The sequence below is a fragment of the Lepidothrix coronata genome, unplaced genomic scaffold (genome assembly GCF_001604755.1).
Source record: "Lepidothrix coronata isolate B3197 unplaced genomic scaffold, Lepidothrix_coronata-1.0 Scaffold133, whole genome shotgun sequence".
Taxonomy (NCBI): domain Eukaryota; kingdom Metazoa; phylum Chordata; class Aves; order Passeriformes; family Pipridae; genus Lepidothrix; species Lepidothrix coronata.
The window spans coordinates 116,062-130,037 of NW_016690313.1; the positions used below are offsets into that span (position 1 = coordinate 116,062).

The following is a 13,976-nucleotide window of genomic DNA, read 5'->3' on the forward strand; positions in this document are numbered from 1 at the left end:
CATGCAGCCTTTTCAGTCAGTCGGGACATTTTTGTTTCAAATTCTCCCAAACATTCAATATAATCACGACAAAGTTTTATTTCAAGAGGAAATTTTCACCTGTCTGCCAGGAAGGAGCCCTGAATTGTGGTAAAAGGGTAGATCCTGAAGAGACTGCTTGAGCAGTACGAGACTCGATAGCAGAGAGAAAATTCATAACTGAAGAAGTTTCCTTAGTGTTACTTCCAGCAGTGTGCATACTGGTATCAAATATTCCTGAAAGACCTGGATGATGGTGGAGGCAAATGAAACAAAACAGACAATTCAGATGAAATTCCAAGAAGCTCAATCAAATAACAAGGATATACATTCATCATTAAAAAAAAAGGAAATACGTTATGAAACATTAGCATTGTTATTAAAGTACATTGATTTTTCTGGCTTTAACTCTTATACACTGCTACAACTGTAAATTGGAACTATTAAATGTATGTCAAATATCATGCTTAAAACAATATTTAGGTACACCCATAAAATTCTCCCTTCATGTGAAGATTTACTGTTCTATTTTCACATGAACTGGTAAAACATTCAGAATTCCTCCTGAAATGGGTTCAGCTTCTCTGTATCATCCTTTGTGCCCTTTGGGCAGGTTGTAGCAGTTTGGACATCTCTGTAGGACTGGGCACATGAAAAGGAGTTTTGGTTGCATTCCACAAACACCATTATGTGTTTCCCACTGCTCAGACCTTTCAATAGCAGGGGGCTCAATGGAAAGCACTGGAGAGATCCAGAGCTGTGAGCAACCGAGATTATGTCCAGACTGCAGTTCTGACCCTCTCTTGTCCTGATTGAGGACGTGGCCAAGAGACTCCAGACTCCAGTCAGCACATGACCTCAAACATTTTTCTTCAAAACTGGGTTGCAAAGCCAATGTGAAAGGTCTTCTCCTGTCATGGAAACAGGGTATCATCAGGATCAGGATCAAAGAGAGATCCCGATGCAGATGTAACACAGCCTACCCTATTGCTACATTTAAAATAAATTGTAATGTTCTCCCAGCACTGTCTTCGCACATGGAAATACCAGCAGTGGCAAGTCCCAACTCGCATCAGGTTTGCCGTTTGCTCCGGTCTAGAACTGGCAGGATTGCTGCTGCTGGTTTTGAGGCATGTTTAATGTTTGGCCCTCATGCATAGGCCCAGTCCTGAAAAGCTGCATTTTGAAGAACAAATGCAGTTTCTTCAAAAGCCAACAAGTTACTAAGCCTAACCTCCCTCTTATATTTTCCTTATTACTTATGACATTTTGATAAAAGCTAACAACTGTTAACTTTCTGCCACAAACTCAGGTTTTCTAATACCACTTGCTACCACCTGCAGTACAAGCTCCCTCTGATTATAAAATCCATCAACTTGAATCTAAATTACTTAACAGTTGAGTTTTTTTTTGTTCTCTGTAGCTATTTAAGCAGTATTCTCATGACATGGAGAGTTACCAGTAGGATGTTGTGTAGCAGAGTATCCAGGAAGCTGATGAGAAGCTGTGTATGTCTGTCTGTGAAGGTCTGTTTCTGAATGTGATGAGTGTCCTCCTCCATAGCTTAAGCTAAGGGAGAAATGAAACATTATTAACAAAAATATACAGCTGCAGAAACAAAGATCAATTATGAAATCCCAATCGCAAGCCAGAAAGTTGCAAAAATAAAGGAGAGATGTAGTTGTGCCACGATATCACTAAAAATGTTAAGCAGATAAAAAAAGTATGATGAAACCCGACAAGCCAAAGGGGGAGCAGAAAAAAAAAAACACCAACCTTACAAAAAGCAAAGCTGATCATGGAAAAGTTTATAATGGACTAGGTCAGAAAGACACAGGTCTTCCTAGTTCAACTGTAAGAAACACTGGCTGGACACTTTTTGTAATGATTTACTGATATAAAGTCTGCAAAGGAGATGACTACGAATACAAGTTCACTCTAGCATTTCCACTTCTGATTCCATTAAAACTTACAGGACCTCATTTAAGTCAAAGTCTGGAATGGCTAGGAAGCTGTGGGAGCAATAGTCTTTTAAAGATTTTGGTACTTTTGTGACAATTTAACAAAGTTGACAGTGAAAGCACTACAAAGTGACAAATCCATCTTCAGCCCTCTTAGCATTAAATGTAAGTTAATGATTCACAGCTTTTATTTAACATTTTTAAATGAGTCATCTAAATTAACGTGATGTTTTAATCAGATTTAAGGGAAGCAAACTGAAAACATACAGCGTCAGGGTCCATGCAAAAGCAACAACGCAGAAAATAAATAAATGCAATCTTAACACCAAGCAAGATTGGTGTTAGGACTTGCCAAAAGTCCTAATGATTTCCAATTTAGAAAGTAGAAAAGAGAGGGGGATGCAAAACAAAACCCCAAAGCTTTCAAGCTTCCAGAGACTCAGGTCTGCATAGCACCTGTCAAATGGGAAAAAATGAAGGCCAGCATGACCAAGTTACCATTTATCTTCTTCTCTTCTTGTTTTCTGGATGTTAAGTTTATAGGTAGCTGCTACTTACTCCAGGGCACATGTGAGATCGCTTTAAGTTCAAAATTCAACTGTAAACAAATGCCAAAATAACCCAAACGACAAAACCCACAGCCCTCCCTGCTGCCTGCCGTAAGGGAGACTTCCCTTATCCTCTTTCATCCCCTGGGATGAGGGGGCAGTCACTCTGCATCAGGGAAAAACTGAACACTTGATGCCAGGAATCGTGACATCATGGGAAACTTTTTATAGAAGACACCAAATAATACAAAAATTGGCAACACTGCTGGACTTGCTCTGTTTTCATTAAGATGACAAGAGGAGGCAGATGAGCCTCCAAGAGCACTGTGACCTCCACACGTTCTGAACTAGCAAGAGCCTGTCTGAGCAGGACTTCCCTGCCTTGAGATGCACAGTCAGGGGATGTATTTTCCACTTCGGCAAAGCTCCGCAGTCAACGTGCCAGGCTAAAGCACAAGCCTAAAGAACGAACCAAAAATCCTTTAGCAAAGCAAAGAACCTCAGCCCCTGCTTTTCTCGGCGGCACTCACTGTCTAGCACTTTTTAACACCTTTCACAGCAGTCATTGCAACTTAGAGAATTGCCAGCCCCAAATTCAGAGTCAGCACATCCACGTGCTTGAGGTGTAGAGGACAGATCTTTGTGCAGCTCAACACCGTGCATCAGCAACTGATTTCTATGATATGCTGACTGAAATCTAACGATTTGCATCATTGTTATGGACAACTGGCAGGCAGGATCACATGACACTGTAGGTTATTTCTTTTATTTACGGCATTAAAAAGTTTTCATTATTTCCAGACAAGAAAAAATTGCAGGGGTGTTCTGCACATAAAACATTATGCATGTAATAAAGCCAATTTAAGTGCAAGTATTTTCACAAGAAAAAAAAAAATCTAAAGTTAAGGTGGTTTGGGGGGTTTTTGAGAAAACTTGCATAGCTAGGAAAGAAAAAACCCATAATGTGAAGTTTTCTTCAGATTTTTTTTTTTAATAAATAAAAATGCACTACATGAGAAAATAAGTTTCTGAACTGAACCATGGCAGCATACACAATGATAATAAGAATTACCTTCACCAAAAGAAATGCTGATCTTGCAAAACCCTCCCCTGTGCAGCAGAAATAGGTTTTACTTAGTTTTTCTTTCAAGTCCTCTTAAAGCATTTGCCTACGTAAAAGTACGTGGTGCCAACTTCTCTTTCAGACATTTTAAAGGTAAACTTTGAAGTCCTACTCCACATATCACTCATACATCAGGACACCTTCTTTTTCCCATTGGGGTATTTTCAGGCTGAGAGGCACATTTGGCATTGCAGTCTAGGCTACTGGGCCTAGACTTTGAGGCAAAAATCCTTTCAGATGAGGCGACATCCCAAAAAAACCAGCACAGATTATATCAAGGAATATTGCATCATTCCTCCTCTTACCTTGTAACAGCAAAAGTTCATGAGGAAAAAGGACGATTAACCACCTGAAAATCAGGGAAACTGAAAAACTGATTTGTTGAGGGGGGGGTTCTTCGGCTTGTTTTTTTTTAATTTGTTTATTTGGGGGGGTTGTGTGTAATCGTGTTTTGTTGTTTAGGTTTTTTTGATTGGAATCTTTCACTTATTCTGGTTGTTTGGTGAAGATTGTGATTAATTTTCCCCTCTTCAGTCCTCTACAATAAACTGTACCTTTGTTGTAAAGGGCAGGTACAGCACACACAAAAGGCTACTAGAGGGCCCTAACACACACAAACCTGTAGACCAGAGGCAGAATGCTCTGAATGACAACTTGTAAAAGAAACTCGGACAAAGACTTTGTAACAAGAAAGACTCCGAAATTAACATTGGGATACAAAATAACCTCTAAATTTTGGAGCCCAGAAACATTGTTAATTACCAGAACCTCAGCACAGGAGTTTTGATGAGCATTTTGAGAACACTCACAGTATGTGATGGCTGTTGTTTTTTTTTTAATACAAACTCCACAGTTAATGCGACCGCAACCTCAAAAATGAATCTGTCTTTCAATAAAAACTTTGTATTTATTTGAGCAGTTAATTGTTTATTGTATAATTACTGGTTGCTGGAATGTAGATTCTTATCTCAAAAAGCCTTGCATATATGCCTGCAGTTTACATAAGCTTATCCTAAACAAGCACAGCAATCTGAAAGATTACTGCCTTAGGGTTTCTTTTTATAAAATTTATCTTTTAAACAGACCAACTTATACAGCATGTAATTTGAATATCAAAAATACATTCACCATGATAAATAACCTTGTGGCTATCGAGTCCTTTGTACTCTTGTTTCAAAGTCTGCCAGAAGTCCTCGCTTGTACTGAAATTTCACATTAGTTACTGAAGAGACATTCCCATTACTCAGTACTTTGTTTGTTATCATTATTTGCTACACAGTGTTCCAAAAACACTTGGCCCTTATCACTGATTATCACACTGATTCCCACTTTTACTGTCATAGTTAACTGCACAATAGAGTGATTAGTGCTAGAAAATAACACCAATTCGACATACAAATTTAGAAAACAGTTCCCTGCAAAGTATTTTTCATTGAGAAGATCCATTCAATTTTAGTGGAATATTTAAGTGTCCTTTTAGAGCTGTCCCATAAAGAATCATCACTATTTGTCATTGCTGTAATGATGCAATCAAAACCAAAACCAAACAACTTATGACAATGAAAGTGAAACCACTCAAGTATTAATCTGGTTTTTTCAGCTGCATTAGCTGGGCTAATAGAAGATTGCTACCTCTGCAGTAAACTTGTGGGAAAAAAAATGTATAGTCTTTGCATTTCATTGTTACTAAAATACCTCAACCTTGATTTACAACTCCTTTTTGTTAGCCCAGATTAAGTCATCCCAGAATCCACTCTTCATACATCTGTTTGTACTCCTATTCTCACAGTAATTTATTTTCAAAGCATTCTTCAATCTTAATAATTTCATATGAATTCAGGTTTCCATCTGCAAAAGGTTATTGGCTTACATTGCACTCACCACCTGCCAAGACAATTATCAGGTTTGCACTTTACACAAGTGATGGGTGCATTTCTCAACTTCAAACTCAGATGGAAGTATCATTTTTACATGGAAACAAAATTTAGCTGCAATAAACACTAGACATACAAGTATTTTTATTTCTTTCACTTCCTTCAAATAACCTTGCTCTCCTAGGCACCCATACAGAATGAAACACAGGAACAAAAACACTTAAACCCAAGTATCTTAGTTCATTTAATACTCAATACAAGAAGTACCATAACACAGAAAGGGGCATTTTCATCTTTCTATTTTATTTTCTAGATAATTCTTCATTACTGCTTAGCAGTTTTTAAGGGTTTTGATTGTTATTTTGTTTTTGTGGGTTTGGGGCGTTTTTTTGGGTTTTTTTTTTTTTTTTGGTTTGGTGGGGTTATTTGTAAGTATAACAACAGCAATGATTCAAGTACTAGGGAAACTTATAATGCTCACATGAAAAACAGACCAGAACTCTTAAGGAGCAAAGGATACTTTCGGGTGCAATACCTTGTTCTTAGGCACTTGTAGCTCCTTCCTGCCTCTCATATAAAGGAAAACTGCTAAAGAAAACTCCACATTAAATCACAGAGCACTTTCAAAGTATTCAAACGGTGCAAGGCTGTGCTCAGAGTGAAACTGGACACCTACAAGACAAGCAGTTGCACAGGAGATTCCAGACTCCAGGAGATCCCAGAGGTGCTCCCGCCACCTGAGAGGGGAACTCGGCGCCCCAACACTGGGTTCCCACACAGGCTGACAAGTCTGAGACCAGAGCAACTAAGCCCAAGAAAACAAAAAGGCAACAGCCCAGCATGCACACAAGTGATCAGATTTGAGGTAGACCAGGGAATCTGGTCTCATTTTTTGGCTGCTCGTTCTGCCTTACTGAAGACAAGAGCTCCTGTGAGATGATGGCTCACTGTACAGCCCCCTTCGAATTAAATCACCGAAAAGGAGATTAAATAGAGCAGTGATAGCTGGCAGGGGAGTACCTTAAAACTCACACCCTGCATTTTATCTTACTTGAGACATATATATGAAACAGGGGAAATATTACTCGAATTTCCCTCTCTATGCCAAAGCTCAGACACCTGGCAAAGGAGTCTCTCTCCAACCAGCTACTTCGCTGTGCAACAGCAAGTTCCAGTCAGAGACCAAAAGCAAAGCCATAAAAACGACAAATGCACTTCTAAATATTAAAAACATCATTTTCAATATAAGATATAGAAATTGATATGCAGCCTACATCCCTTTCTGTCCTCTATATTTGATTTTAAACATGTAAAATGCAGTTCTGGCTTCTATTACCTGCTGGCAGGTTTGTAGGTAGAATTATTTTAGTAATAGATACAGCATTTATTATTTTGCTTAAACATTTATCTATATTAATTTGCCTTTATTCAATCATCTTGTGGAGAAAGAATGGAAGAGTATTACTCAGAAACATTATTTGAATTTAATGCAGATGAAATGGAGGGTAAATGGCCCTTCAGCTGCCCATTGTACCAGCAAGAGTTCACAGTTTGCTACCTCAAACTAGAATGTAATTCAGCATCTGGGGTTCATCTGCAGCTCAGAATAAAATTAAAATTTAAAAGCAAAGCTACAGGTAGATAACTTGAATCCAAAAATGGGTTTGTTCTTGTATTTAAAAAAAAAAAAAAAAGCCACAACTCTAAGAAGCAGCAACATAAAGGACAGAGGGAGTTGCCCAGGAAGAAAGCTGCTAAGCAAATTAAATTCAATACTGTTACTGACACCGAATCACTCCTGTCCAACACACTTCTGGAAGTTGAAAAGTAAGCCCTTAAAGGCAATAGAAAATGCTTCAGAAATACCAAAGGAAAAGAATGGAAAACAAACTCCTCAGCCCAGAGACTCGTTTCAGTGCAAAGTATTTTTTTAAATGTATACAAGATGTGATTTTTCACCTCTATTTCCCAGACACATACTGGAGGGGAGGGGGAAGACACTGCAAGAACAAATTTTATTTGAAGCTTGAAAATGTTGGCAGGCTTAGGAAAAATAGGAAACCAGCCTACTCTCTGCATCTAATTTCCCTGATCCTCACATTAGATTATACAAGACAAAACAAACCTATCCCGTGTAGAATATATCACATTATAATGTACCAAAGGCAATCACCCTTCACTCTTTCATTAAAGATGAAGCTATAATGATAATTTCCCACTTCAATTCAAATGCAGAGCCACCAAGAGCAGGGCTGAGACCGACACAATGTGGACTGAAGGTTGCCTGGAGCTACTTTTGAGAGGAAACACTCATTACTTCCTTGCTTTCTAGGAGCGAAGATAAGGAGCTTCTAAGAAATCGATTTTGAGGTAGAAAATTACATGCAGGGAACTGCCTGAGTGAGCAAAAGTTCACGCTGTTCCTGTGATTCTTCACCTGAATACATGTCACATTTCAAAGGAAAAAAGAGATTTTATTGCTAAAAAGGTCCATCTCCCTTTTATTCCCACATTAATGTGTCTGAACTCCTTCTGCTTGATCCTTTTAAAAATGAAAAGCCCAAAACCGCTTCAGGAAAGCTGAAATAATCTTACTGGTACTTCAGTGCCTCAGTGCAAGTGCTGGCTTGTCTGATTAAGTAACCTGTGGAGTTCTTAATAACAAAGACAATATAATTCTGTTTTCAAAAAAATCAGTTAAACTCTGTCTTGAAACCATGTATGTGAAAAGCAACATTCAGACAGAACTGAGCTATTTAAAAACTTCAACTTCAGTTACTATGGAGGGACTGAACAAACCACCTAATGGTCTTATTTTTTAAGGTATACACTCTAAACCAGCTTTTTGATGAGGTCATCTATGGCTGAAATGCAGGACATTTAACAAAATCAGATTTTCTCTCCTTTTTCTTTTTTTTTTTTTAATCAGAATTGGCAAATACTTCAACCACTTTTCTTGGCTTTGACAAAAAAAAATCTTTGAAACCTAACCAAAGCAATTTTCTATCAGAATTTTTGCAGCTTATAAAAACTAACTAAAACTAAACTATCCTACAACAATGCCAGTTTTGAGCTCCTGATGCACTTCTTAAGATTTCAAGGTCCAGAGAGGAGCTTTCAGTGATCCTGCTCTGCATGTTTGAACTTAACTTTGATATACTTATTAACTCAGTATCATCACTCTCCACATGCAAACAGACACTGATATGTCCACATATCCTCCCCATTTATATTATAAAGCAGTATCAGAAATAATTTTAAGGCATTTGTTTGTCAAGCAATGTTTTGGGGATTTTTATACCTTCCCTGACAGCTTCTACTCTACCACTCCCTGCAGAAAAACAAGTACCCATTATGGTCTGAGTAGCTCACAGCACAGAAAGCTCTGCAATCTTATTTTCTGGGCTTTTAAGACACTGGATTATTTTGTCACTACATTTATTTATCCTCTTCTCTTACCTTTCCCCCATGAAAGAACTTTTTCTTTACCCAGCACGGAGAGAATAGCTGGGATTTTTTTTAAATCAGCAAAACTTCACTCCTAGACCTTTACTCACAATTTCAAAAGACTTTTGTAACAGACAGTAATGGAAATCTAACACTTTTTCTGCAATATGTGATGCTATTCTGCTGTCAAAAGCATACTTGGGAGATGTTCAAAACTCTCCTCTAGATCATTCCAGTATTAATGGTTGAGCACACAGCATAATCCTCTATTACCGTTGGCTGAGAAACACACAAAAAGATTTCATTACTTTTAATAACAAAATTTTATTTCAAAATATGAAAATCATCAGAGCATTATCTCAAGATGTGGCCTGGCCACATCAGTGTCTTATTAAAAATACAATTCATTTCAGCTATTGAAATGCTTCTCAACCCTCATCCTCCCACAGCTATTACAGCATCGTATTTTGTCGCAAGCTCGAGTCTTACCTTTAGGCTACTATTGGAATACTTGATATCCCTTTCCTTAATAAACCCTTTATTTTCCAGTTATATGGGAAAAAACGGTGCTGAAGTTGAGATTTTTCACCACAAAAGAGGTAAGGAGTGCAAATATGTGCTATATACCCACAGAGTCACCTTTGGCAGCACCTCTTTTCATTACCAAATCCCCAAGCAGTTTACAGGGACATAATCCACAAAATATCTTCTCTTTTAATCTAGGGAAACTAAGGCACAGCTACTAACCCACCCAGATTCACAGCCCTCACCACCGAGTCTCAAACACTCAGTACTGAAATAAGAGTCAGTTTTTCAAGGTTTGGTGAAGTTAAATTTTCTAAGAGCTCGGTACCCAGTATACTGGACCCCCGTGAAGATCAGTGGCTGCAGAACTGGCACAGAAGAGAGGCATCTACTCACTGCCCACACCTGAGAGCACAAACCTTGCTATCCTTGATCATCCACACAGCCAAAAACTCAGGGCCATTAAATGGGCTCTAAGCCTCCCAGCATATTTATCTAGATACCTACAGTGTCTTCCCCACCCTACAACACACTACAAGGGCCAAGCAGCTCACATGAGCTCCTTCAGATTCAAAAACGAGGCACCCCTATGACTAACATCACTCCTACCCCAATTTAGGAGGTGTGCCCAGGAAAGATCCAACATATTAACAACACAGTTCATCATAAAAAATGCTGCAAAGAGTCCTTCACATTAAAGGAAACATCACGGGGTGTTATTATCTAATTTCGTGAGGTAAATTAGCATAGCCCTTGAATTTAGCTCTTACACCTCTTCATCCCAAAACAGGTTTAAATTTACATTTCTAACCTTGCAAAGAGGACCTTGGCTGCCACGTTGTCACCAGTCACTATTTAGTTGAAAATACCATGTGAACACGGCTGCTTCTGAAAACTAAAAAAACTGAACTGTTCAAAACTGTAGAAAAACAGTTACAGCTACATGGCCATTTATTTTGAGATGGGAAAAACTCCACTATATGAAACAAATTCCTTGAATATGCCTCAGATATTGATTTAAGATTTCCTGATGATCATGCAGCTATCTAAACAAAAGCAAGTCTTGAGATCAAAACAGTCTATACACATGCACACACTAAAAAAATATCTTTTAATTGGTGAAAAACCTGCATTCTCTTAAAAAAAAAAAAAAGGGGGTTTTTTTGGAGGGGAAAAGATGAAAATCCCATCTCTTTCCAGTGGTGCTGGAGTATCAGTAACATCCAGGTCACCAGTGCCAGCAACTGAAGGTAGTTAACACATGGTTGTCCTGGGAGTCTGAAGGAGTTGGCTGTCTACGAAAACTCTTTGCACAGCAAATGAGCAAATGTTCACATTCAAGAAAAACTTATTAGAAATCCTATTCTTGGCAGACTCAGCAGAGAATAATGAAATGGGAGGAACACAGGGATTGAAGGATTATTCACTGTCTAGCACTGGAATTTTTGACACGAAGACGAGAGAAAGTAAACAGGATGTGGTGTGAAGCACTGAGCTGCCATATTTCTGAAAGGGATTTCCTGGTCAGAAAGAAGAGCACCATGGAACGTGCAGCACACACTGGTACATTCAGTGTCACCACAGAACACCCTCCCAGCTGCACACACACCACACAGGAGCTGTGGCCCTTTGTCTGGTAGGTTCTGGAATTCCAGATGTTGCCAGACATCTGGAAACGCTAGATGAGGAGCTAGAGCCCTCCACCTCTTCTCACACAAAGAGGGCTATCTCCAAGGAAATCTAGATGTATGACAGCCCCCCTACAGGGTTATTAAGGAATAAATGTTCCTTTGTATCCTCCTATGTAAACACTATTACTCTAAGATAAGGATGCCTAAGGGTGCCTTCTTCCTGCTGAGTGTAATTGGTTGCACTTCTACAAGTCCTAAGCAAGCAACACAGGTAGGCATGTAGAGGGAAGATGAAAAAGAAGAAAAGCAATATGGGCAAATAAAAGCTTGTCTAAACATATGTATGTTCTTGCTGAATTGTTTTGGAGCAAGAAACTTCCAAGCATGCAGAGATACAGGAATAAGAGCTCCCTGCTGTAGCCCAGAGTCAGAAAGGCTCTGAGGATGCAAGTGTCCGTGCACCCCTCCAGATCTGTCCAGAGCAATGAAACAAAAGAAGGAATGTAACAAGAGGTGAGACAATAGCAGAAGTAAGCCCAAGAACTATGAAATCTGCCCAGTGAGACAAGTAAATCTAGTACTTAATAACCAAGTGCTCCATCCTCTCTGAGGACATTTCTCTTTGCTTAAAAATTCTAAGAATTTTCCTTTCCCTGTCACTTGCATGGGACAGCAAAAAATGCCCTGCTGGAAAGGCTGAACTCTGCATGCTGCTCAAAGTTATTTTTGTCACCCTTTAGGCTGCTAAGGGAGGTTTGAAGTGAGACTATTAATATGTTGCCTTTTAACTGGTTTTTGGTTTTTTCTTTGTTTGTTTCATGTATGGAATAGGTGCTCACCATACAAAGTAACTTTTTAGCATGAAAATTTGTGAAGGCTTTGACAAAATACAACAAAAATATCCAAGCAAATATACCCACTCTATAAGAGCTCTGGTATTGTTTAAAATCAATGTAGTTCAGTCATAGGTGCTTTTTTCCTGACAGGAACAAAGATTTTTCTAAAAACAACCTCCTTCCTATGACAGCTTTATGCCAGAATCAACAGCATCTCCAAGTAAAAACAAAAGGTGGGCAAAAGCACAGAAGAAACAAAGGGGTATAAGATAAACACCTACAGGTAAAGTTAACAGGATGAAAGGTAAAATACGTCTATGGGACCGAAACACTTTTTGCATAGGTGGAAGAATACAACTCCCCCTTTCTTTCAGAACAAGGTATTCAGTAACCTGTGTTGAAGTTGTTGCCTCTGTGGGAAAGGGCTCACATCCAAAATATCATTCCAGGTGATCTCAAGAGAGGTCAAGCACTCAGCTAAGACAGACACCTACCGAGTGCTCCTGGTAGGGAAGCAGGTGGTACAATTTGGGTGGGATGTTCATTAAAGACAGTGACGTGGCAAGACTGAGCCCATCTAAAACGTGTCCAAGACTGCCGGGAAGAATCTCTGCCAAGGACACACAGCTCACTCCTTCCAGCTCTGCTCCCTGCTCGTTCCCTGGTGCCACCTCTGGATCCCAGTCTGACAGCACAGGTACACCAGCACAGCTCTCCAGCTCAAGCCGTTCACCATTTCAGCCAGGACAGTTTCCTCACGGATTAACAAACGAGACCAGCTCCCCGTGCAGTTGCACAAACACCAGAGCCAACACAGGGGAGGAGGAAGGGAGCCCCTTTCACAGCAGCAGTGAGGCTGAGCAGCCAGTTCAGCCATCTCATGTAACTGCACCCTCAGACTAAGTTTCAGCTCGTTCCTTCTGCACGCTGTTCTGTGTCACCACTGCTCACTGCAGCACAGTGACAGACACGGCTTGAAATGTTTCACGTGAAGCTGGCATTAAATGAAATAAAGTGAGCAGCAGGTAATTCCAAACAAGCCTGCCTGGCTCATTTAGAAACTCTAGCAAAGATTTTGCAAGATGACCACACATCTGCACCTGGGAAAAGCTATGAGACACAGAGCAAGAAAGCATTCAGCCTCTGTTCAATCTTTGACCTCCTCACAGCTGTGATCTCAGTGTGTGCTGAATGCAGGTTAAAACAAATGAAAAAAAGAAAGAGAAAAGGAGAGCAAGAAAAGCTGGCAAGTCCCTGTAAGGTATCTGTGCTACACCACGGATTCCTGGTGTTTATTTTGCATGTATAAATGTTTATGAATGTTTTAGATATAAACTACGACAGAAAGTTTGGTAAGATTTGAAACTGACCTACCTTTCTATATGTTTATTTAATCTTCCTGTGTCTTTTAATAGCAAATGTTCTAAGTATATTCCCAGATTACGAGCTTTCTTTTCAACATTTAACATACTATGCCATAGGGAACTTTTTGCAGGAGATGTGTTTAACGACAAACATCGGTTTCACCTCTCAGAACAATTTCATTCGATGAAAGAAAATGTTCTGCTCTTTTCTAAAACACGCTGTCTGCACTTTTAGAGTTTCTATAGCTGTGCAAAAATCCATTAGAATTTAAAATTGAGCCTTGACTAAATCACAATTATCATACAGCTGTTACAATAAGCATTAGTTTGACAGCTATGCAAAACTGAGTTAAAAAACCCATCATAACCATTTATAACAAAAGTATTGGTCCCCTACCTAGGTAACTTTGCATATGAACTCTCACTGTAACTGTCATTTTCTTAGATTGGCTGTTATGAACACAGACCACACTAACCAAATGCCAGTGTTATCTATTGCAAAGAACCATCTTGAATTAAGCCATATAAAACCCCATGTGTTTGGGTAGGGCAGAAATGGACAGAAGACTACTGGGAATAAAGAAACAAAGACCATGGCAGTCACCACAAAATTTACAACACCAACAAAATAATTGTGACTGACTTTTAA

General features: G+C 39.2%; 1 protein-coding gene across 4 annotated transcripts in view; it reads right to left on the bottom strand.

The window, feature by feature from the left end:
• The window catches only part of QSER1 (glutamine and serine rich 1), a 42,425-nt gene that overhangs the window by 24,988 nt on the left and 3,461 nt on the right, over positions 1-13,976 (bottom strand). For 2 of the 4 annotated variants that reach the window (XM_017827000.1, XM_017827003.1), the window contains exons 2-3: positions 1,478-1,587; positions 100-264 (exon numbers count right to left, since the gene is read on the bottom strand). In XM_017827000.1, coding sequence (XP_017682489.1) covers positions 100-238 — 139 coding nt within the window. In that variant the 5' untranslated portion in view covers positions 239-264; positions 1,478-1,587. Of the gene's footprint in view, positions 1-99; positions 265-1,477; positions 1,681-13,976 lie in introns of those variants that run through there. The other 2 variants (XM_017827002.1, XM_017827004.1) reach the window with 2 other exon arrangements.